We start from the raw sequence: 25,118 nt of genomic DNA, 5'->3' as shown, positions 1-25,118 counted from the left end.
CACGGGGACAGTGTGTTCCCACGGGGACAGTGTGTTCCCACGGGGACAGCGTGTTCCCAGGGGGACAGCGTGTTCCCACGGGGACAGCGTGTTCCCAGGGGGACAGTGTGTTCCCAGGGGGACAGTGTGTTCCCAGGGGGACAGCGTGTTCCCAGGGGGACAGCGTGTTCCCAGGGGGACAGCGTGTTCTCAGGGGGACAGCGTGTTCCCAGGGGGACAGCGTGTTTCCATGGGGACAGCGTGTTCCCAGGGGGACAGCGTGTTCCCACGGGGACAGCGTGTTCTCACGGGGACAGCGTGTTCCCAGGGGGACAGCGTGTTCCCACGGGGACAGCGTGTTCTCACGGGGACAGCGTGTTCTCACGGGGACAGCGTGTTCCCACGGGGACAGCGTGTTCCCAGGGGGACAGCGTGTTCCCAGGGGGACAGCGTGTTCTCACGGGGACAGCGTGTTCTCAGGGGGACAGTGTGTTCCCAGGGGGACAGCGTGTTCCCAGGGGGACAGCGTGTTCTCACGGGGACAGCGTGTTCCCAGGGGGACAGCGTGTTCTCAGGGGGACAGCGTGTTCCCAGGGGGACAGTGTGTTCCCAGGGGGACAGTGTGTTCTCACGGGGACAGCGTGTTCCCACGGGGACAGCGTGTTCCCACGGGGACAGCGTGTTCCCACGGGGACAGCGTGTTCCCAGGGGGACAGCGTGTTCCCAGGGGGACAGCGTGTTCCCAGGGGGACAGCGTGTTCTCACGGGGACAGCGTGTTCCCAGGGGGACAGCGTGTTCCCAGGGGGACAGCGTGTTCTCACGGGGACAGCGTGTTCTCACGGGGACAGCGTGTTCTCACGGGGACAGCGTGTTCTCACGGGGACAGCGTGTTCTCACGGGGACAGCGTGTTCCCAGGAGGACAGCGTGTTCTCACGGGGACAGCGTGTTCCCAGGGGGACAGCGTGTTCCCAGGGGGACAGCGTGTTCCCAGGAGGACAGCGTGTTCTCACGGGGACAGCGTGTTCCCACGGGGACAGCGTGTTCCCAGGGGGACAGCGTGTTCCCAGGGGGACAGCGTGTTCTCACGGGGACAGCGTGTTCCCAGGGGGACAGCGTGTTCCCAGGGGGACAGCGTGTTCTCACGGGGACAGCGTGTTCCCAGGGGGACAGCGTGTTCCCAGGGGGACAGCGTGTTCCCAGGGGGACAGCGTGTTCTCACGGGGACAGCGTGTTCCCACAGGGACAGCGTGTTCCCACGGGGACAGCGTGTTCCCAGGGGGACAGCGTGTTCTTAGGGGGACAGCGTATTCCCAGGGGGACAGCGTGTTCTCACGGGGACAGCGTGTTCTCAGGGGGACAGCGTGTTCCCACGGGGACAGCGTGTTCTCACGGGGACAGCGTGTTCCCAGGGGGACAGCGTGTTCCCAGGGGGACAGCGTGTTCCCAGGGGGACAGCGTGTTCCCACGGGGACAGCGTGTTCTCACGGGGACAGCGTGTTCTCACGGGGACAGCGTGTTCCCAGGGGGACAGCGTGTTCTCACGGGGACAGCGTGTTCTCACGGGGACAGCGTGTTCCCACGGGGACAGCGTGTTCCCAGGGGGACAGCGTGTTCCCAGGGGGACAACGTGTTCCCAGGGGGACAACGTGTTCCCAGGGGGACAGCGTGTTCCCAGGGGGACAGCGTGTTCTCATGGGGACAGCGTGTTCCCAGGGGGACAGCGTGTTCCCACGGGGACAGCGTGTTCCCAGGGGGACAGCGTGTTCCCAGGGGGACAGCGTGTTCCCAGGGGGACAGCGTGTTCTCACGGGGACAGCGTGTTCTCACGGGGACAGCGTGTTCCCAGGGGGACAGCGTGTTCTCAGGGGGACAGCGTGTTCTCAGGGGGACAGCGTGTTCCCAGGGGGACAGCGTGTTCTCAGGGGGACAGCGTGTTCCCAGGGGGACAGCGTGTTCCCAGGGGGACAGCGTGTTCTCAGGGGGACAGCGTGTTCCCAGGGGGACAGCGTGTTCTCACGGGGACAGCGTGTTCTCACGGGGACAGCGTGTTCTCACGGGGACAGCGTGTTCCCACGGGGACAGCGTGTTCCCAGGGGGACAGCGTGTTCCCAGGGGGACAGCGTGTTCCCAGGGGGACAGCGTGTTCCCAGGGGGACAGCGTGTTCCCAGGGGGACAGCGTGTTCCCACGGGGACAGCGTGTTCTCACGGGGACAGCGTGTTCTCAGGGGGACAGCGTGTTCTCACGGGGACAGCGTGTTCCCAGGGGGACAGTGTGTTCTCACAGGGACAGCGTGTTCCCAGGGGGACAGCGTGTTCCCAGGGGGACAGCGTGTTCCCAGGGGGACAGCGTGTTCTCAGGGGGACAGCGTGTTCTCAGGGGGACAGCGTGTTCTCACGGGGACAGCGTGTTCCCAGTCCCAGTGAAATGAGAAAACATCTGTTACTGCGGTTTCAATCTTCAACACAAGCAGCTCTAGCATGTTCCCGTGGGGACAGCGTGTTCCCAGGGGGACAGCGTGTTCCCAGGGGGACAGAGTGTTCCCACAGGGACAGCGTGTTCCCAGGAGGACAGCGTGTTCCCACAGGGACAGCGTGTTCCCACAGGGACAGCGTGTTCCCACAGGGACAGCGTGTTCCCAGGAGGACAGCGTGTTCCCAGGGGGACAGTGTGTTCCCACAGGGACAGCGTGTTCCCACAGGGACAGCGTGTTCCCACAGGGACAGCGTGTTCCCACAGGGACAGTGTGTTCCCACAGGGACAGCGTGTTCTCACGGGGACAGCGTGTTCCCAGGGGGACAGCGTGTTCCCACAGGGACAGCGTGTTCCCACAGGGACAGCGTGTTCTCACGGGGACAGCGTGTTCCCAGGGGGACAGAGTGTTCCCAGGGGGACAGTGTGTTCTCAGGGGGACAGCGTGTTCCCACAGGGACAGCGTGTTCCCACAGGGACAGCGTGTTCCCAGGAGGACAGCGTGTTCCCACAGGGACAGCGTGTTCTCACGGGGACAGCGTGTTCCCAGGGGGACAGAGTGTTCCCAGGGGGACAGCGTGTTCTCAGGGGGACAGCGTGTTCCCACAGGGACAGCGTGTTCCCACAGGGACAGCGTGTTCCCAGGAGGACAGCCTGTTCCCACAGGGACAGCGTGTTCCCACAGGGACAGCGTGTTCCCAGGAGGACAGCGTGTTCCCACAGGGACAGCGTGTTCCCACAGGGACAGCGTGTTCCCAGGAGGACAGCGTGTTCCCACAGGGACAGCGTGTTCCCAGGAGGACAGCGTGTTCCCACAGGGACAGCGTGTTCCCACAGGGACAGCGTGTTCCCACAGGGACAGCGTGTTCCCAGGAGGACAGCGTGTTCCCACAGGGACAGCGTGTTCTCACGGGGACAGCGTGTTCCCAGGGGGACAGAGTGTTCCCAGGGGGACAGCGTGTTCTCAGGGGGACAGCGTGTTCCCACAGGGACAGCGTGTTCCCACAGGGACAGCGTGTTCCCAGGAGGACAGCGTGTTCCCACAGGGACAGCGTGTTCCCACAGGGACAGCGTGTTCCCAGGAGGACAGCGTGTTCCCAGGAGGACAGCGTGTTCCCACAGGGACAGCGTGTTCCCACAGGGACAGCGTGTTCCCACAGGGACAGCGTGTTCCCAGGAGGACAGCGTGTTCCCACAGGGACAGCATGCTTTAAAGTCAGATCTACTCTGCTTATATCAAATGTAAGTTTAAAAGTAATAAAAATATGTTGTTGTTTTCCAGAAATCCTCAGCCTGTCTCAGGTTCCCCATCTCCCAGTCCTGGTGCAGACTCCCACAGGGAACAGCAACCAGACTATTAACCGCTTCACGTACATCCCAGGAGAAGCTGCACAATTCTCCACTCAGCCCTACCGCAGAACAACACATTCACCTGGTAACCAAATACTCTCTACATTTATCACTCAGTACAGAGAGAGAGAAAGTGTGTGTGACCAGGGTAGAGAGGGAGAGAGAGAAGAGACTGGGAGGCGGGAGAGAGAGAGAGACTGGGGGAGGAGGGGAGAGAGAGACGTGGGGAGAGGGAGAGACTGGGGAAGGGAGAGAGTTGTGTGACTGGGGTGGAGAAGGAGAGAGAGAAAGAGGCTTGGGGGGAGAGAGAGAGAGGTTGAGGGGTGGGGGAGAGAGTAAGAGGGAGAGACCAGGTGGGCGGGGGGAAGCCAGAGTGTAACTGGACAGAGTTTGCTGATTGGTTACAATAAATTCTTTAATATCAAGTGAAAATTTTCCCATTAAATTAAGATTTTGGATATTCCATTTCTTCCTTTTGTTGAAGCATGAGTTTCCTGTTTATTCTCTGCTTCAGGGGGAGTCATTCCTATCAGCAAAATAACTGGTACACAGAGCTCAGAACGAGATCAAGAGAGGGAGAAAGAGAGGGCCATACCATCAGTTGTAGTCGCCAATGAGCATTCATCTATGCGGAGAGCTGGTAAGAGGACCCTGGGGGTTGAGGGGGGTGGTGGGGGTGGTGGTGGGGCAGGGGGTCGGATTGACGCCCGATTTTAATAGTATAAGAGTTTTGAATCAGTTAAATTTGGACCTTATTACAGTCTGATTGAATGTTGTATTGACCCTGTCTTTGAGTCAGTGACATCGCTCATCCTGCACGTTTAGATATTTGGAGGATTGGGAATGTTACACCCTTGTTCGAAAAGGGGAGAGCAATAAAATAGCAACATGCAGGCCAGTCAGCTAACATTGATGGTCAGGAAAGTTTCCGAGACAGTGATCCAGAACAAAGTTAATTGACACTTGGAAAAATCTGGGCTAATAAATGAAAGTCAGTACAATTTATTTCTTGACTAATTCTCTGAGGGTTGAAGAGGGTAAGTGCAGGTTGATGTGTATATAGACTGTCAAAAGCCATTTCATAAAGTACCACATAATAAACTTGTTTGAAAAATTGAAGCCTATGGGATTAAAGGGACAGTGGTTGGACATGGTATTGACTAAGAGACAGAAAGCAGAGAGTAGTGGTGAAATATTTTTCAGACTGGAGGGAATTGTACAGGGGTGTTCCCAGGGGTCAGTATAAGGACCGCTGCTCTTTTTGATAAATATTAATGACTTGGACTTGGATAGACAGGGCATAATTTCAAAGTCTGCAGAGGCTCCAAACTCAGCAATGTAATAAACGATGAAGAGGACAGACAGACACCTGGTGACAGACAATTGTGAAGCGATGCATTTTGGCTGGAAGAGCAACGAGAGACAATATAAACAAAATAGTACAAGTTTAAACGAGGCTGCAGAAGCAGAGAGAGCTGGAGGTGTCTAAACAAATGTTGGAAGTTGGCAGGACAAGTTAAGGATGTTAAAAAAGCATACGGGACCTTAGCTTTATAAATAGAGGTATAGAGTACAGAAGTAAGGAAGTGATGCTGAACTTTTACAAACATTGGTTAGGTTCGAGTTGGAGTATTGGGTTCAATTCTGGGCACCACACTTAAGGAAGGAGATCAAGGCTTTGGAGAGGGTTTAGAGAAATTTACCAGGACTGGGTCATTATCACATTTATTTTAGGGATTTTGCTTTTCATAAGCAGACAGAACCACATTGCTTCAGCAGAAATGACATTGAAGATATGTGTTTATCAGACATGCTCTTTTAGTTCCATCATTCTGAAAAGGAACAACTAAACAACATCGGTGCATCATATTACATTAAATTATAGAAAAAGAATGAAGTTACATGAAGCCTGTAAAATCACTGGTTAGGCCCCATGCAGCTGGACTGATGTGTCCAGGTCCAGGCTCTAGGACTCCAGACTTTAGGCAAGGCCTTGGAGAGGGTGTAGAGGAGATTTACCAGAATGGTGCCAGGGATGAGGGACTTCAGTTATGTGGAGTGACTGGAGAAGTTGGGATTGTTCTCCTTCGAGGAGAGAATATTAAGGGGAGGTGTAACAGTGAAGTTTAAAACTGTGAAGGGTTTTGATAGAACAAATAAGGATGAAGTGTTGCCATTGACAGAAGAGTTGGTAGCCGGAGGATACAAACTTATGGTGATTGGCAAAAGAACTAGAAGAGGATAAAGTTGTTGTGATCTGGAACGTGCTGCCTGAAATGGTGGTGGTGGAAGCAGATTCAATAGAATTGAGTCCACTGGAATTTAGAAGAGTAAGAGGCAACTTGATTGAAACCTTTAAGATCCTGAGGGGTCTTGACAGGATGGGTGTGGAAAGGATAATTCCTCTTGTGGGAGAATCTAGAATTAGGGGTACTGATTTAAAATAAGGGGTCGCCCATTTAAGAAAGAGATGAGGAGAAATGTTTTCTCTGAGGGTCATGAGTCTTTGGAACTCTTCCTCAAAAGGCAGTGGAAGCAGAGTCTTTGAACATTTTTAAGGCAGATGTAGATGGAATCTTGATAAGCAAGGGGTGAAAGGTTATTGGGGGTAAGTGGGAATGTGGAGTTGAGGTTACAATGAGATCAGCCGTGATCTTAGTAAATAGCAGAGCAGGCTTGAGGGGCTGAGTGGCCTATTCCTGCTCCTAATTCATATGTTCATATATCACAGAATCACAGAATTTTAACGGCACAGAAAGAGGCCATTCGGCCCATCTTGTCTGCACCTGCTCTCCAAATGAGCATTATGACCTAGTGCCATTGCCCTGCCTTTTCCCGGAACCCCTGCACATTGGATGATTATTTGAATAGAAACAATGCCCTCTTGAATACCTCGATTGAACCTGCCTCCACCACACTTCCAGGCAGTGCATTCCAGACTCGAACCACTCGCTGTGTGAAAAAGTTTTTTCTCACGTCACATTTGCTTTTTTTTGCAAATCACTTAAAATCTGTTCCCCCCTCATCCTTGATCCTTTTATGAGTGGGAACAGTTTCTCCCTATCTACTCTGTCCAGACCCCTCTTGATTTTGAACATCTCTTTCAAATCTCCTCTTAGCCTTCTCCTCTCCAAGGAGAACAGTCCCAACCTCTACAATCTATCCTCATAGCTGAAGTTTCTCATTCCTGGAACCATTTTTGTAAACCTCTTCTGCACTCTCTCCAATGTGTTCACATCCTTCCTATACTGTGGTGCCCAGACTGTACACAATGTTCCAGCTGAGGTGTAACGAGTGTCTTATATAAATTCAGCATAACCTCCCTGTTCTTGTACTCTATGCCCCTATTAATAAAGCCCAGGATGCTATATGCTTTATTAACTGCTCTCTCCACCTGTCCTGCCACCTTCAATGATCTATACACACATACATCCAAGTCTTTCTGCTCCTGCAACCCCTTCAAAATTCCACCCCTTATTTTATATTGTCTGTCCATGTTCTTCCTACCAAAATGCATCACCTCACACTTCTCCACATTGAACTTCATCTACCACCTATCTGTCCACTCCACCAACTTGTCTATGTCTCTTGAAGTTCCACACGGTCCTCCTCGTAGTTCACATCACTCCCAAGCTTTGTATCATCCGCAAACTTAGAAACTGTCCCCCTGCACACCAAGATCTAGATCATTAATATATATCAGGAAAAGCAAGGGTCCCAATACCGACCCCTGGGGAACTCCACTACAAACCTTCCTCCAGCCCAAAAAATCCATTGACCGTTACTCTCTGCTTCCTATTTGTTAGCCAATTTTGTATCCTCATTGTTACTGTCTCTTTTATTCCATGAACAATAACTTATCACACAAGTCGGTTTTGTGACATTGTGTCAAATGCCTTTTCAAAGTCCATGTACATCACATCAACAGCATTACCCTCATCGACCTTTTCTGTTACCTCTTCAAAAAACTCCAGCAAGTTAGTTGAACACGATTTCCTCTTTAGAAATCCAAGCTGGCTTTTCCTTAACAACCCATATTTTTCCATGTGACTGCTAATTCTATCCCGAATAATTGTTTCTAGAATCTTGCCTACCACTGAAGTTAAACTGACTGGTCTATAATTGCTGGGCTTATCCTTACAACCTTTTTTGAACAAGGGCGTAATGTTTGCAGTTCACCAGTCCTCTGGCACCATCCCAGAGTCTAGGGAAGACTGAAAGATTATGGTCAGTGCCCCTGCAATTTCTACTCTCACTTGCTTCAATATCCTTAGATGCATCTCATCCAGTCCCGGTGCCTTGTCAACTTTAAGTACCGACAGTCTATCAATACTTCCTCCTTATCATTTTGAACCCTTCTAGTGACAGAGTTTCCTCGTCTGTCACCATGGCCTGGGTAGCATCTACCTCCTCGGTAAAGATGGATACAAAGTATTAATTTAGTACCTCAGCCATAACCCCTTTGTCCATGTGTAAATTCCCTTTTAGGTCCCTAATAGGCCCTACTCCTCCTTTTACTACCCTTTTACTATCTATATGCCTATAGAAGACTTTGGGATTCCTCTTTATGTTGGCTGCCAGTCTTTTCTCATAATCCCTCTTCGCTTCTCTAATATGTTTCCCCCCCACCTCGAACCTCCTGTATTCCTCTTGGTTCTCAATTGTATTTTCTATCTGACTCCATGCCCACTTTTTCTTCTTTATTTTAATTTCAATCTCCTTTTTCATCCAGGGAGCTCTGGATTTGTTTTCCCTACCTTTCCCTTTCGATGGAACATACCTTTACTGTGCCCAAACCAATTCTTTTTTTGAAGGTAGCCCATTGTTCACCTACAGTTTTTCCCACCAATCTTTCGTTCCAGTCTATCTGTCCCAGCTCCGTTCCTGCCCCATCGAAGTCGGCTCTTGTCCAGTTAATTATTTTCACTCTGGATTGCCTATCGTCCTTTTCTATCATCATCCTAAAACATACAATACAATGATCACTATCTCCTAAATGTTCCCCCACTGACACTTGATCTACTTGGCCCACCTCATTTCCAAGAACCAGGTCTAACAGTGTGTCTTTTCTTGTTGGATTGGACACATACTGCTGTAGAAAATTCTCCTGAACACAATCTAGGAACTTTTGCCCCTCTCCGCTCTTTACACTACCACTGTCCCAGTCTACATTTGGGTAATTAAAGTCCCCCATTATAACTACACTATAATGCCTGCATCTCCCTGTAATTACCCTGCAGATTTGTCCTTACAGAACATAAGAAATAGGAACAGGAGTAGACCATTCAGCCCCTCAGCCTGCTCCGACATTCAATAAGAACATGGCTGATCATCTTGTGTTTTGATTTCCACATTCCCATTTATTCCCGATAACCTTTGATTCCCCTTGCCTAACAAAAATCTATCTGCCTCTGCCTTAAAAATATTCAATGACTCCGCCTCCAGCACCTTCTGAGACAGAATTCCCAAGTCACACAACCCTCAGAGATAAAAAATTTCTTCTCATCTCTGTCCTAAATGAGCAACCACTAATTTTAAAACAGTTCCCCCTAGTTCTGGACTCACCCACAAGAGGAAACATCCTTTCCATCTTGTCAAGGCTGTTCAGGACCTTGTAAACTTCAATCAAATCATCCCTCACTCTTCTAAACTCCAGTGGAAACAAGTCCAGTCTGTTCACTCTTTCCTCATAAGACAACCCACTCATTCCAGGTATCAATCTAGTAAACCTCCTCTGAACAGCCTCCAACACATTTACATCCTTCCTTAAATAAGGAGACCAAAACTGCACACAGTATTCGAGGTGCAGTCTCACCAATGCCCTGTATAACTGAAGCATAACATCCTTACTTTTATGTTCAATTCCTCTCGTAATAAAGGGTAGCATTCCATTAACCTTCTGAATTACTTGCTGTACCTGCATACTAACTTTTTGTGACTCATGTACTAGAACACCCAGATCCCTCTGCACCTCAGAATTATGCAGCCATTCTCCATTTAAGCAATTCTCTGCTTTTTTGCTCTTCCTGCCAAAGTGAACAACTTCACATTTTCCCACATTAAACTCCATTTGCCAGATCTTTGCTCACTCACTGAACCTATCTATATCCATCTGCAACCTCCTCATGTCCTCTTCACAACATACTTTCCTACCTACTGTCTACGTCCTTCTCACTATTTGCGGTCTATAGGCTACACTGAGCAATCCTCAACTCTAGCCAAATTGATTCTGTTCTTGAATCCTCTGGGACATCCTCTTTCTCCAGCACTGCAATGCTTCCCTTAATCAATACCACCACCACATCTCCTTTCCTTCCTTTCCTATCTCTTCCGAACACCTTGTACCCAGGAATATTTAACACCCAGATCGGCCCTTCCTTGAGCCAGGTCTCTGTTATCGTCACAACATCATACTTCCACATGGCAATCTGCGCCTGTAACTCCCCAATCATATTTACTATACTCCGTGCATTCACATACATGCATAGTAACCCTGATTTAGATTCTGTTACTTTCTCCCTCACCCCGACTTTACCTATTAACTTATTATCTGTCCCTCCCAGTATTTTGTGCACCCTGGTATTCCTCTCTAATATTTTTTATTGGTTCCCACACCCCTGCCGAGTTAGTTTAAAGCCCTCCCAACAGCACTAGCAAAACACCTCGCAAGGAACTCAGTCCCAGCTCTGTTCAGATGCAACCCGTCTGGCTTGTACATGTGCCATCTCCCCCAGAGCCAGTCCCAGTGTCCCAGGAATCTAAAGCCCTCCCTCCTGCATCATCTTTCCAGCCACACATTCATCTGCCTTTTCCTCCTATTTCTGTACTCACTGGAACGTGGCACTGGGAGCAATCTGGAGATTACTATATTAGAGGTCCTCTTTGCTAATTTTCTACCTAGCTCCCTAAATTCTGATTGCAGGACCACATCCCCCTTCCTACCTAAGTCATTAGTCCCAATGTGGACCATGACCTCTGGCTGATCACCCTCCCCCAGAAGAATGTCCTGCAGCTGCTCCGTGCAATCATTGACCCTAGCACCAGGGAGGCAACATGCCGTAGACATGACTCCAGGATGGTCACAGAAATGCCTGTCTGTTCCCCTAAGCAGTGAATCCCCTATCACTATAGCTCTTCCTTTCTTCTTCCTCCCCTCCTGTACAGCCGCGCCGCTCGTGGTGCCACAGACTTGGCTCTGACTGCACTCCTCTGAGGGACCAGCGCCCTCACCAGCTTCCAAAATGGACCCCAGGGCACTCCTGCATTACCTGCCTACTTCTCTTGGACTGCCTGGGGGTCACCCATTCTCTCTCTGTCTCCAGGCCCTTAAGCTGCAGTGTGACTACCTCTCTGAACGTGCTATCCACATAGCTCTCAGCCTCCCGGATGTGCCAATGACTCCAGCCGCTGCTCGAGCTCTGAAACCCCCGGGTCTCAAGTTTCTGCAGCTGACAGCACTTCCTGCACATGTGGTCGTCTAGGATACTGGTAACGTCCATAACTTCACACATGTTACAGGACACGCATTCCAATTGGCTGAGCTGCCCTGCCACGCCTTAACTCTACTTCCCTTATGTTAACTTTATTCTACTTTGGATTATTTATAATACTTTTTTATTTTGGCCCTAAATTTCCCTTATTCCTGCCGCTTCTCAGTTAAATCCAAATATAGCAACTCGTTTAAAAATATTACACTTTTCTAATTTACTCACCAGGTTCTACTTACCAAAGCCACTGCTCTTCTTTGTGAAAGGTAGAAAAGGAAAGGAGCATTATGTGTTTACATATGTTTATATAATAGGAACTTTCAAAATGGAATTGGGTAGCTCTTTCAAAGAGCCAGCACAGGAACAATGGGCTGAATAGCCTTCTGTTCTGTGTCATTCTACACAGAGCTGAAAACTCTGAATCCTTTGAGCCACATAAACACACAAGCAGGTTTGGAAGAGCCTTATTCAGCGAATTCTGAATAAAATGTTGGTGTGCCAATATTTTGTTTGATACTAACAAAGGAGCATGGGAGGGGCCTTTGGTGATGATGGGGAAGGGCATGGATGGTGATGGGGCTGGGCCTGTGATGATGATGAGGGGAAGGGGAGAGGCCCATGATGGTGATGGGGGAGGGGCAGTCATGGTGGGTGGAGAGGGGCTGGGGGCTTCAGGTGGGTGAGGGTCGAGTGGGGGAATGATGTGGATTGGGGAGCATTCTTATTCCTTTTGGCCCACAAGAAGTGCTGGAAAAGGTACTTCTGAAGCCAGCAGCTCCCACCTCCCTTCCACTGGCAGAAATTCCAAATCCAGGTTACCCACATATCAACCATTAAATTTTCAGTCAGATTCTCAATCGCACTGCGGGAACCCAATTTCAAAATCTGTTAGTTAACTATAAAATTGTCACTCATCCCAAGATCCGCTGCTAGAAAAATGTTGGTGTGTAGTGTGAGGTACTGAGGTAGCACTTCCCAGTTTTAACACTTTAACTCCCTCAACCCATTTTCATCCATCAATGAGGGGTTAGCATCAAGGTCTGAGTGTCCAGTTGCACTAACAGCAATGAGGTGAGAGTGACTGCCCTTGACATCAAGGCTGCATTTGACCAAGTATGGCATCAAGGAGCCCTGGCAAAACTGGAGTCAATGGAAATCAGGGGGAAAACTCTGCGCTGGTTGAAGTCATACCTAGCAGGTATGTTGGAGGCTGATCATCTCAGTTGCAGGACATCACTGCAAGAGTTCCTCAGGGTAGTGTCCTCGGCCCAACCATCTACAGCTGCTTAATCAATGACCTTCCTTCCATCATAAGGTCAGAAGTGGGGGTGTTCGCTGATGATTGCACAATGTTCAGCACCATTTGTGACTCCTGAGATACTGAAGCAGTCCATGTCCAAATGCAGCAAGACTTGGACAATGTTAAGATTTGGGCTGATAAGTGGCAAGTAACATTCGCGCCACATAAGTGCCAGGCAATGACCATTTCCAAGAGAGAATCTCCCCATGACATTTGAGGGTCTCCAAAGAAGTGGCTGCAGACATAGTGGTTGCAAAATTCCCTAGATTCTGGAAAGGTCCCAGTGGATAGGAAAACTGCAGATGTAACGTCTCGATTCGAGAAAGGATGGAGACAGAGAGTAGGAATCTGTAGGCCAACATCCAGCAAAGGGCAAATGCTAGAATCCATTATTAAGGAGTTGATAGCTGGACATTTAGAAAATTATAATACAACCAGGCAGAGTCAACATGGTTTTGTGAAAGGGAAATCATGTTTGACAAATTTATTAGCTCTTTGAGGATGTAGCAAGCAGGGTAGATAAGGGGGAACCAGTAGATGTTATGTATTTGGATTTCTGCATAAAAGGTTACTATTCAAGATGAGAGCTCATGGAGTTCGCATGAATTAATTTTAAAAAAGGATAAAGGACTGGCTAACTAACAGAAAACAGAATCGGGATAAATGGGTCATTTTCAGTTGGGCAAACTGTAACTAGTGGAGTGTCACAGGGATCAATGCTGGGGCCTCAACTATTTACAATCTCTATTAGTGACTTGGATAAAGGGACTGACTGTATTGTAGCCAAGTTTGCTGATGACACAAAGATAGGTAGGAAAGTAAGTTGTAGGTAGGATGGATACAAAGAGTTTGCAAAGGGACATAGACAGTTAAAGTGAATGGACAAAAATCTGGCAGGTGGAGAATATTATTGGAAAACATGAACTTGTCCACTTTGGCAGGAAGAATAAAAAAGCAGCACATTATTTAAATGGAGAGAGATTACAGAACTCTGAGGTACAGAGGGATCTGGGTGTCCTGGTACATGAATCACAAAAAGTCAGCATGCAGGTACAGCAGGTAATTAGGAAGGTAATGGAATGTTGGCCTTTATAGCCAGGGGGATGGAGTATAAAAGTAGGGATGTTTTGCTACAGTGGTACAGGGTGTTGGTGAAATCACACCTGGAGCACTGTGTAGTTTTGGTCTCATTATAGGAGGGATATACTTGTGTTAGAGGCAGTTCAGAGAAGGTTCACTCGGCTGATTCCTGAGATGAAGAGATGGTTTTATGAGGAAAGGTTGGACAGGTTGAGCCTATACTCATTGGAGTTTAGTAAAATGAGACATGATCTTATTGAATCGGGATTCTGAGGGGGCTCGACAGGGTGGATACCTGGAGGATATTTCCTCTTGTAGGGGGGACTAGAACTAGGGGACACCGTTTAAAAATAAGGGGTCTCCCATTTACACGCTAATGAGGAGGAATTTCTTCTCTGAGCATCATTAATCATTGGATTTCTCTTCCAGAGAGCAGTGGAGGCAGGGTCATTGATTATATTCAAGGCTGAGTTAGATAGGTGTAAAGCGTTATGGGGGACAGACAGGAAAGTGGAGTTAAGGCCACAATCAGATCAACCATGACCTTATTGACTGCTGGAGCAGGCTCGATGGGCCTAATGGCCTACTCCTACTCCTATTTCTTAGAATCTGTGACATTCAATGGCATTACCATCACTGATTCCCCTACTATCAACATCCTGAGGGTCACCATTGACCAGAAACTGAACTGGACTAGCCATATAAATACTGTGGCTACAAGAGCAGGTCAGAGGCTGGGAATCCTGTGACGTGACGTGTAACTCACCCCCTGACTCCCCAGAGCCTGTCCACCATCTACAAGGCACAAGTCAGGAATGTGATGGAATACTCTCCACTTGCCTGGATGAGTGCAGCTCCCACAACACTTATGAAGCTTGACACCATCCAGGACAAAGCAGCCCGCTTGATTGGCACCCCATCCACAAACATTCACTCCCTCCACCACCAACGCACAGTAGCAGCAGTGTGTGTACCATCTACAAGATGCAGGAACTCACCAAGGCTCCTTCAACAGCACCTTCCAAACCCATGACCACTACCACCTAGAAGGACATGGGCAGCATGTGCATGGGGAACACCATCACCTGGAAGTTTCCCTCTAAGTGACACACCATCCTGACTTGGAAATATATCCTGTGTTGTATTGACACTGACTGTCCGTTATTTTCAGTTTGATCACCTTCCCTGGCCTCTCACTCCCCGTGGGTTCTCTCTTGCTGTTCCTTCTAGCCTCACTTGTGCTTTCTTTTCGTTTCAGGCTCTGAGGAAGGGAATCAGCCAGCAGCTCATCCCCAACTGCACACACGCTCACCCCTCTCGGCCCGTCCACGATCACCCCTCTCGCCCCACACACGCTCACCCCTTCCGCACGAGACAGTCCAGCATAGACCCAGTGTTCTCCAGAACACCGGAGTCAAACACATTATCACTCCTGTGGAATCTGCAACCCTCTCAGTTCTGAGGTAAGTGTCTCTATTGAGCAATGTGGCAGCACAGTGTAAGATTATTACAGACACCGTTAACTGTTGTGTATTGTTCAGGCCAATTGGATGTTGCTGTTCCCCATTGTGACTGGTGAAGCCTCCTTCCTAATAACACAATGTGAGCACAAGTGTCAAGGCAGATTTTAATGTTACCAGTAATTGTCATCGCATCCCCATCAGTGCCAATACTGGAGTTTTACTGCAAAGAGGTAACAGCCACATGATGGACCAAATGGCCTTCTGTGCTGCTTGATTCTAGGATTTTATGAGATGCAAGGATTTTACAGGGATCTTCTTTTTGAACTCTGAAGGTCCTGTTGACTTTAAACTCTGGGGGTTGTCAGCAGCCGGCCAGTTTTCTCCCACTAATTCCCCCACCTTTTCCAGAATCCCCACGAACATGGTCCTTCTTTCCAATTATTTTTTAAAAGAAAATACCACAGCATTTCTACTCCGGGCGATTCTTTCGTTCTTTAAAACTCTGCAGCTCTCTCTGAGCTTTAAGAGTTTTGGCGGGTTGGTTTTTCGATGGAAGTCAAAAGCTGTCTCTGCAGGTTGTGTATTTATTACTCTCCATGGTGGTTATTTTAAACCCTTGAGAACAGCAATTCTTTATTTTGTTCATTACTGAAAAAGTGTACTTTTCCCAACTGAAAAGGGGTTCCCCTCCCCATCTCCCCATTCCCCTCCCCCTCTCCCTGTCCCCCTCCCTCTCCCTGTCCCCCTCCCTCCCCCTCTCCCTCTCCCCATTCCCCTCCCCCTCTCCCTGTCCCCCTCCCTCTCCCTGTCCCCCTCCCTCCCCCTCTCCCTCTCCCCATTCCCCTCCCTCTCCCCCTCCCTCTCCCTGTCCCCCTCCCTCTCCCTGTCCCCCTCCCCCTCTCCCTGTCCCCCTCCCTCTCCCTGTCCCCCTCCCCCTCTCCCTCTCCCCATTCCCCTCCCCCTCCCTCTGTCCCTCTCCCCATTCCCCTCCCTCTCCCCATTCCCCTCCCCCTCTCCCTGTCCCCCTCCCTCTCACTCTCCCCATTCCCCTCCCCTTCCCTCTGTCCCCCTCCCTCCCCCTCTCCCTCTCCCCATTCCCCTCTCCCTGTCCCTCCCCCTCTCCCTCTCCCCATTCCCCTCCCCCTCCCTCTGTCCCCCTCCCTCTCCCTCTCCCCATTCCCCTCCCTCTCCCTGTCCCCATCCCCCTCCCCCTCTCCCTCTCCCCATTCCCCACCCCCTCTCCCCATTCCCCTCCCCCTCTCCCTGTCCCCATTCCCCTCCCTCTCCCCATTCCCCTCCCCCTCTCCCTCTCCCCATTCCCCTCCCCCTCTCCCTGTCCCCATTCCCCTCCTCCCCCTCTCCCTGTCCCCACCCATCTCACAGTTTCTAGGTTTCAATGTTATATAAAATCGGTAAATTCCCTTCTGTGTTTGAATTTGAATCAGGCATGTCTCCTCTGCCCCATCGCGTGGACCGTCTCCTGCCCCTGCTCTCAGCCAGCAATACCCCTGCAGCAGCTCGGACCCCCTGCTCTGTGCTGAGGGAGCTGCTACCTCCCTAACAAACAACTCTCGGGACAGGGACAACCGGTCAAAGCGGCTGCGATTGGACAGCTTCCTGTCAGCAAAACTTCAAGCTGCAGTTCCACATCCCAGTTGGTCAATGCAGAGAGGAATCGTCAACTATGCAGAGACAAGCCCGGTCCAGCAGTATAACTCCAGTCAGGGGAAGCAGCAGTCTCCGGAACCGCACATTGCTGATGCCTGTAACCAGTGGAATAAGGAAAAGAATCGAAATAAACCCTTCTCCAACCAAGAACAGGAACTGCAGGAATTTGGTAAGGTCACCATGACAACAGCAAGTTTCAGAGATACGAATGTCATGCAGCAAGTTTCTTATGGTCAGGCGAGAGAGAGAGAGAGACTCACTGAGCAGAATCCGCGAGCGGTGATGAGGCCTCGGAGACAGTGCTGCTGTTGTCTCTTACACCAGATTTCACTCAAACCACCTTCATGTCGTGGGACATAAAAGTGTTTCTTAATGAATCCATATTATACAATCCTACCCACTACACTCTACCCCCTACACCCTACCCGCTACCCCCTACCCGCTACACCCTACCCACTACACCCTACCCACCACCTCCTACCCACTACACCCTACACTTTAACCCCTACCCACTACACCCTACCCACTACACCCTACACCTTAACCCCTACCCACTACACCCCACACCCTACCCACTACACCCTACCCACTACACCTTAACCCCTACCCACTACACCCCACACCCTACCCACTACACCCTACCCACTACACCTTAACCCCTACCCACTACACCCTACCCGCTACACCCTACCCACTACACCCTACCCCCTACCTGCTACACCCTACCCACTACACCCTACACCTTAACCCCTACCCACTACACCCTACCCACTACACCCTACCCCCTACCTGCTACACCCTACCCGCTACACCCTACCCACTACCCCTACCCACTACACCCTACCCACTAACCCCTACCCATTACACCCTACCCCTTACTACACCCTACCCGTTACCCACCACCCCCTAACCCCTACCCACTACACCCTACCCCCTACCCACTACACCCTACCCCCTACCCAGTACACCCTACCCACTACCCCCTACCCATTACACCCTACCCGCTACCCATTACACCCTACCCACTACACCCTACCCACTACATCCTACCCCCTACCCACTACACTCTACTCCCTATCCACTACACCCTACCCACTATCCACTACACCCTATCTCCTATCCACTGCACTCTACCCCCTACCCACTACACCCTACTCCCTCCCACTACACTCTATTCCCTTCCCACTACACCCTATCTCCTATCCACTACACCCTATCCCTATCCCCTACACCATACCCCCAAACACAATCCCTAGTGCCTTCCCCCTGCACTGTACCCCCTACACACAACGTGCTACACCCGTACACTCCTCTAATTCTGTATCTGAAATGACTCTAGTGGTTTCCCCTTCCCCACCATCAGTCAGAGTGTGTGAAGAATCTGCTGATAACAGCCCTGAATCCTCTTTTACTTATCTGATCTAATGTCCCCTAGTCCTAATCATTCTTTAGTTTTTTTATATCGCATCTCATATCCCTAATATAAGATTATCTTTCAGACATCTCCTTTCTACTGGAAAATGTCCAAGTCTCTCCTCATTATTCATTTCCTAGTGATGAAACCAAAGGCTCCTCTCTTGTTTCAGTGAGCGGTGTAAACTCCATCCTTTCTGCCAGTTTTTGATGGAGTTTTTCACTGGCTGTTCACTGATGCGTCCTTGCCAAGTGCCTGGGAGAATGTGCTCTTTACCCCTATGCAGCAGTGACCTGCTAATCACACTGAGCTTTGTCAGGTGGGAAGCAACAATAACAACTTACGTTTATATAGCACCTTTAACCATATGAGCTTGGAGCCCAGGGAACTCAAGGCACAATCACCAATAGTGGAGGGAAAAGAAGCCAGGATTAGGGGAGCACAGATATCTCGGTGGATGGTGGGGCTGGAGGAGATTACAGAGATAGGGAGGGGCGAGGCCATGGAGGGATTTGAAAATAAGGATGAGAATTTTAAAATCAAGATGTTGCTTAACTGGGAGCCAATGTAAATCAGTGATAGGGCAATGGGATTTACTGTGAGCTAAGACATTGCAGCAGGGTTTTGGATAACCAGACGAAATCTGGAAAGTTCTGGAACACAGCAGAACACAAACAAGTGACATGTTTCCCAGGTTCTTCTGGGGAGAAACAGAATTGTTCATTTTGCTGGGTTAATGATTTTGTCTGTTGGTTCATAGAACCATAGAACACTACAGCACAGAAAACAGGCCATTCGGCCCTTCTAGTCTGTGCCGAAATATTATTCCGCTAGTCCCATTGACCTGCACCTAGTCCATAACCCTCCAGACCTCTCCCATCCATGTATCTATCTAATTTATTCTTAAAACTTAAGAGTGAGCCCGCATTTACCACGTCAGATGGTAGCTCGTTCCACACTCTCACCACTCTCTGAGTGAAGAAGTTCCCCCTACTGTTCCCCCTAAACCTTTCCCCTTTCACCCTAAAGCCATGTCCTCTCGTGTTTATTTCTCCTAATCTAAGTGGAAAGAGCCTACTCGCATTTACTCTGTCTATACCCCTCACAATTTTGTAAACTTCTATCAAATCTCCCCTCATCCTTCTACGCTCCAAGGAATTAAGTCCTAACCTGTTTAATCTTTCCCTGTAACTCAACTCCTGAAGACCCGGCAACATCCTAGTAACTCCTCTCTGCACTCTCTCAATCTTACTGATATCCTTCCTGTAGTTAGGCGACCAGAACTGCACACAATACTCCAAAGTTGGCCTCACCAATGTCTTATACAACCTCACCATAACATCCCAACTCCTATACTCAATACTTTGATTTATGAAGGCCAGTATGCCAAAAGCTTGTCTACCTGTGACGCCACTTTCAGGGAATTATGTATCTGAACTCCCAGATCCCTTTGTTCCGCCACACTCCTCAGTGCCCTACCATTTACTGTGTATGTCCTACCTTGGTTTGGCCTTCCATTGCTGAAATATCTCATTTGGAAAAGCTTCACAACTAAGAGACCAATTGTCGCTCTGAGGGAGTCCTGCAGATTCCTGGGAAGTTCACCCAGTATCATCAAAGATATTATCTTTCTAGAGAATGTCTCGTAATTTATTCCTATCACTCGGTTTTCCAGGTGCTTATAACACACACTATTCTGACGGAATAGAACCACGAGCTCCTGCAGGTTCCTCACCGCTGCCGCGGGTAACAGAGAGAGATGCACAGCAAAGAGCACAGGGTTGGTACCAATGACAGAGTAACCGGCCTCTAATCACAGCTGCTCCCTGACCAAAAACTGCAGTAATACAGCAGCGGAAATTACTTAGTTATATTGACAGATTCAGTGTCAATCCTTGATCATTATTTTAACAAAGCAGCACCTTAATTAATGTGGCAGACATGCCAACATGGTAGTATCATACCTGTGGGTCACTATCGGCAGTCCATTAACGATTTAGTTCCTAATACTGGCACCTCGCTGGGTATAAGGAGTACGATATTGGTGAAAACGATGGAGATTTTTCTAGGGAACAGATGAGCCTGTGACTGTCCTCTGAGTAACCCCAGGTTGGCATTAGCAGTTTCAACAGTTGGTGTTATTCTGTAGACCATTTGCCAACACGATTCAGGAGATTTCCTGTTGATATAAAAACTGTTAGACCTTGAGAATCTCCCAGAATATTCCATCATGTTGAAGTGCCGACACGAATTGTTTGAACTACAGCAGGAAATTTGCAGATGCTAAGCTCCCACAAATTGTGACAATCTTTAAACAATTCTATGGCATCTTTTCATCCACCTGATCCAGCAACAGAACCTCCATTTAAAGTCTCATCTGAAAGACAACACCTCCGAAAGTGCGGCACTACTTCAGTGCTGACCCTCCGACAGTGCAACACTCCCTCAGTACTGACCCTCTGACAGTACAGCACTCCCTCAGTACTGACCCTCTGACAGTGCGGCACTCCCTCAGTACTGACCCTCCGACAGTGCAACACTCCCTCAGTACTGACCCTCTGACAGTGCAGCACTCCCTCAGTACTGACCCTCCGACAGTGCAGCACTCCCTCAGTGCTGACCCTCTGACAGTGCAGCACACCCTCAGTACTGACCCTCTGACAGTGCAGCACTCCCTCAGTAATGACCCTACGATAGTGCAGCGCTCCCTCAGTACTGACCCTCCGATAGTGCAGCGCTCCCTCAGCACTGACCCTCTGACAGTGCAGAACTCCCTCAGTACTGACCCTCTGACAGTGCAGCACTCCCTCAGTACTGACCCTCTGACTGTGCAGCACTCCCTCAGTACTGACCCTCTGACTGTGCAGCACTCCCTTAGTACTGACCCTCTGACAGTGCAGCACTCCCTCAGTACTGACCCTCTGACAATGCAGCACTCCCTCAGTACTGACCCTCTGACAGTGCAGCACTCCCTCAGCACTGACCCTCTGACAGTGCAGCACTCCCTCAGTATTGACCCTCTGACTGTGCAGCACTCCCTCAGTACTGACCCTCTGACAGTGCAGCACTCCCTCAGCACTGACCCTCTGACAGTGCAGCACTCCCTCAGTACTGACCCTCCGACAGTGCAGCACTCCCTCAGTACTGACCCTCTGACAGTGCAGCACTCCCTCAGTACTGACCCTCTGACAGTGCAGCACTCCCTCAGCACTGACCCTCTGACAGTGCAGCACTCCCTCAGTATTGACCCTCTGACTGTGCAGCACTCCCTCAGTACTGACCCTCTGACAGTGCAGCACTCCCTCAGCACTGACCCTCTGACAGTGCGGCACTCCCTCAGTACTGACCCTCTGACAGTGCAGCACTCCCTCAGTACTGACCCTCTGACAGTGCAGCTCTCCCTCAGTACTGACTCTCCGACAGTGCAGCACTCCCTCAGTACTGACCCTCTGACTGTGCAGCACACCCTCAGTACTGACCCTCTGACTGTGCAGCACTCCCTCAGTACTGACCCTCTGACAGTGCAGCACTCCCTCAGTACTGACCCTCCGACAGTGCAGCACTCCCTCAGTACTGACCCTCTGACAGTGCAGCACTCCCTCAGTACTGACCCTCTGACAGTGCAGCACTCCCTCAGCACTGACCCTCTGACGGTGCAGCACTCCCTCAGTACCGACACACTTACAGTGCAGCACTCCCTCAGTACTGACCCTCTGACTGTGCAGCACTCCCTCTGTACTGCATTGGGAGTGTTAGTCTGGATTTTATGCTCTTGTTTGTGTAGTGTGATTTGAACTCACAATCAACTAACTCAAAGAGGAGATTGTTATACATTGTACCAAGGCTGTTAATTTCCAAGATCCTTTATTTGTTTGTTTTTGATCTTTTCTGTGGTCGATAGATGTGAAATCAAGGACAGTTTTGTTACTAACATACTATGTTTTACATTTGTCATTTTTGTCGATTTGATATGTCCATAGCTGCTGCCCTGTGCCTGATAAACATTGTTGTTTTGTCTGCAGCACCTCAGACAGTCTGTGTACCGGGAAGCCATATCCAACATATTGACACAGTTCCTGAGAGAAGCACCTCACCCGAACAGGCAGCTCACCCTGCACAGTTCCCCAAAGGGCAGCAACGCTTTGTGACACTCGCCCAGCATATTGATGCAAGTCAACCATTGATTTGTTTGGATATTTGCATGCTTTGTAACTGCTGTGTTTATTGATTGTTGTGAACTGCCTGGCTATTCATTGAAATCCCACCTTTTGAGTGTACGGCTGAAGGAGACATGGAGAAATTGAAGTTGGTGTCTATTACTGTATCAGTAACGTTTCACCAAATCTCTGCTCACTCTGCTTGATGACTCATCACTGACTCTGGAACTGGAGCAATAGTACTTCCCTTTTCATACTACCAAAACTCTGCACTATTTTCAAAACCATGATTAAATCTCTTCTTAACCTTCCCTACTGCTGTGGGAATAATCCTGTCTCTCACACGAGACTTAGTTTGAAGAATGTCTCTGCTCCTGAATGCCTGTGTACCTATCTGGCATTTTGTCTTTTGAAGTCTCTCATTAGTTGACAGTTATATCTATCAATATGTTATTGATGAGAAAGAAAGTTTTCATTTCTAACAGGAGGTAATCACCCAGGATTATACCCGTAACCACCCCCAGTGTCTGAGCTCTCAGTCAGCCCTGCAATCACAGAGGTCTCCCTTTCAACAGCTTCTGGCTTCAGCTCAGCAGCTCTATGGTCACCCAGGCAGGATGATGTCAGAATCACCTGGGGAGAAAAGCAACACAAGGTAAGGAAAAAAAATCCCCATTGATGTTACAAACATGTGCACAATAATAATGTTTGTTATCAGTACCACCTCCCCAACCCGGTTATTCCTGAGAATCTCTCACCTGGCGTGTGGAGTTTAGTTGCCTATGGGCTGATGTTGCCTCCATTTCTGTTGCTGCGTTTCCTGTTCTGTCAGGTTGCTGTGAGGAGCCAGTGATTCAGGATCGGAAGCTGCGCTCAGGAAGGGGCCATTTTCAAACCCGAGGATCAGAAACTGCGTCCACTGGCCTGGGACAGAACTCGAACCTGGTCAGTCAGTCAATGTGAGGCGAGAGTGAAAGACGACTCCTGGATTCACCCAGATCTGATCCCATGGGATCTAATAATCGAGCCAAATTCATTGCACTTCTGAAAATAAAATAAAATGAATCTCTGGTAGAGATGTAAAACTGAAACACACTCTCTGATTAACCTCTTGCACCCACCCCCCACCCGTTCACTTTACTGCGATTGTGTTCTGTCTGTATCTGGTGAATCAGGTTGAGTTGCAATGATTCCCTGTGACTGTGAGACTCTGGTTAGTTTTACTGAACCTGCGTTGAGGTCAGTCCAGTCTATCTAAATGCTTTAATATTCTTCAATAGGAGAGGTTTAGCCTTGTTTTGCGCTGCCGCTGTGTTACTGCTCACTAATGCTGTCACTATTTCATCAATTCTGTCAAACCTTTGTGGAATGTTTTAACTGGAAGTTTGCAACAACAGCAAGATGATAAATCATCTTTTCTGATTTACAGGCCAGCAAGATCCCCTGTGTGTGCGTCAGCAGATCAGACTGAGGCAGTTTTCCCAGCCCAGAATTTACGAGACCAACAATTATCAGAGATTCTCACAGTTCCTGCACAGTATAGGGACATGGAGCCTGAGCAAAGGTACTGAGCATCGTTTCACAGGGTTAACTTCACGTTGGAGACTTGGTAATACATACCGACAATCTATGTCGTACAGGCTTTGACCTCGTTAATGGAAGTTAAAAGAGTCCTGATTAACTGGGTTCATTAGGACATAGGTGCTTTGTTCCCCACTTCCCCCCACCTCCTTTCCTGACTATGAGCTGGTAGGGAGCCTATCCACTTTCTTAACAGCTGCTCTGCAGCAACTGAACATTTAGAGCAAAATGAATTGGCTTCAGATGAGACCTGAACTCCACCTGCGGAAGAAGTACAACCTTAGGAAGCTGGCAGCCATTTGGATGTCCAGCAGCTCTGTAGTCCCAGCTGTGCTAGGTTGTGGCTGGGTGGAGAGGATTAAAGTGGGGGGGATAAGACTTTTGGTTGGGGGTTGGGGGCAGATTCACCCCAGCCCCCACCCCCCACAATTGCCCGATGCCAGCCCGCACAAGTGAAAGTTATCAGGTTACCCACTTGACGTGGGCCTCCTCCACACAGGTAACATCGTGGTGGGGGCCTCAATAGGTCCAAGGGTGGATGGGTCGCCCAATGCCTCCACCAACCCCCATAAAATTGGAGGTAGGTCAGGGGCGAGTAGGTAGGCAGTGGGCAGGCGACCTGCTGGATTTTACAAGCCCCCCGCCTCCTTCAAAGCTGCCGGCAGAGGGAGTGTAAAATCCACCCACAGAGTTTGGCTAATCTCCATGCACAATCAGAAGGCACAGGGGGACGGCCAATCAGAATGCACAGGGGGACGGCCAATCAGAAGGCACAGGGGGACAGCCAATCAGAAGGCACAGGGGGACGGCCAATCAGAAGGCACAGGGGGACGGCCAATCAGAATGCACAGGGGGACGGCCAATCAGAATGCACAGGGGGACGGCCAATCAGAATGCACAGGGGGACAGCCAATCAGAATGCACAGGGGGACGGCCAATCAGAATGCACAGGGGAACGGCCAATCAGAATGCACAGGGGGGGGGGCGGCCAATCAGAATGCACAGGGGAACGGCCAATCAGAATGCACAGGGGAACGGCCAATCAGAATGCACAGGGGAACGGCCAATCAGAATGCACAGGGGAACAGCCAATTGGAACACACACGAGGACAGCAAATCAGCAGCTTTTTGTTTTGGGTTTTATTTGTTCATTAACATTTGTTTTA

At 49.6% G+C, this 25,118-nt stretch overlaps 2 protein-coding genes across 2 annotated transcripts in view; both read left to right on the top strand.

Moving 5' to 3' along the window:
- Nucleotides 1–25,118, top strand: part of eif2b1 (eukaryotic translation initiation factor 2B, subunit 1 alpha) — a 1,065,098-nt gene that overhangs the window by 71,208 nt on the left and 968,772 nt on the right. The window lies entirely within an intron of this gene.
- The window catches only part of ncor2 (nuclear receptor corepressor 2), a 278,572-nt gene that overhangs the window by 241,754 nt on the left and 11,700 nt on the right, over nt 1–25,118 (top strand). Inside the window, exons 34-41 of the mRNA XM_078554604.1 lie at nt 3,735–3,887; nt 4,317–4,442; nt 14,928–15,132; nt 16,578–16,969; nt 19,890–19,994; nt 22,237–22,382; nt 22,857–23,026; nt 23,801–23,935. Of these exons, the coding sequence (XP_078410730.1) occupies nt 3,735–3,887; nt 4,317–4,442; nt 14,928–15,132; nt 16,578–16,969; nt 19,890–19,994; nt 22,237–22,382; nt 22,857–23,026; nt 23,801–23,935 (1,432 nt within the window). The remainder of the gene's footprint in view (nt 1–3,734; nt 3,888–4,316; nt 4,443–14,927; nt 15,133–16,577; nt 16,970–19,889; nt 19,995–22,236; nt 22,383–22,856; nt 23,027–23,800; nt 23,936–25,118) is intronic.

This window comes from Cetorhinus maximus, chromosome 12, assembly GCF_964194155.1.
Source record: "Cetorhinus maximus chromosome 12, sCetMax3.hap1.1, whole genome shotgun sequence".
NCBI classification, from domain to species: Eukaryota; Metazoa; Chordata; class Chondrichthyes; order Lamniformes; family Cetorhinidae; genus Cetorhinus; species Cetorhinus maximus.
This window is presented reverse-complemented; position numbering and strand designations above follow the sequence as displayed.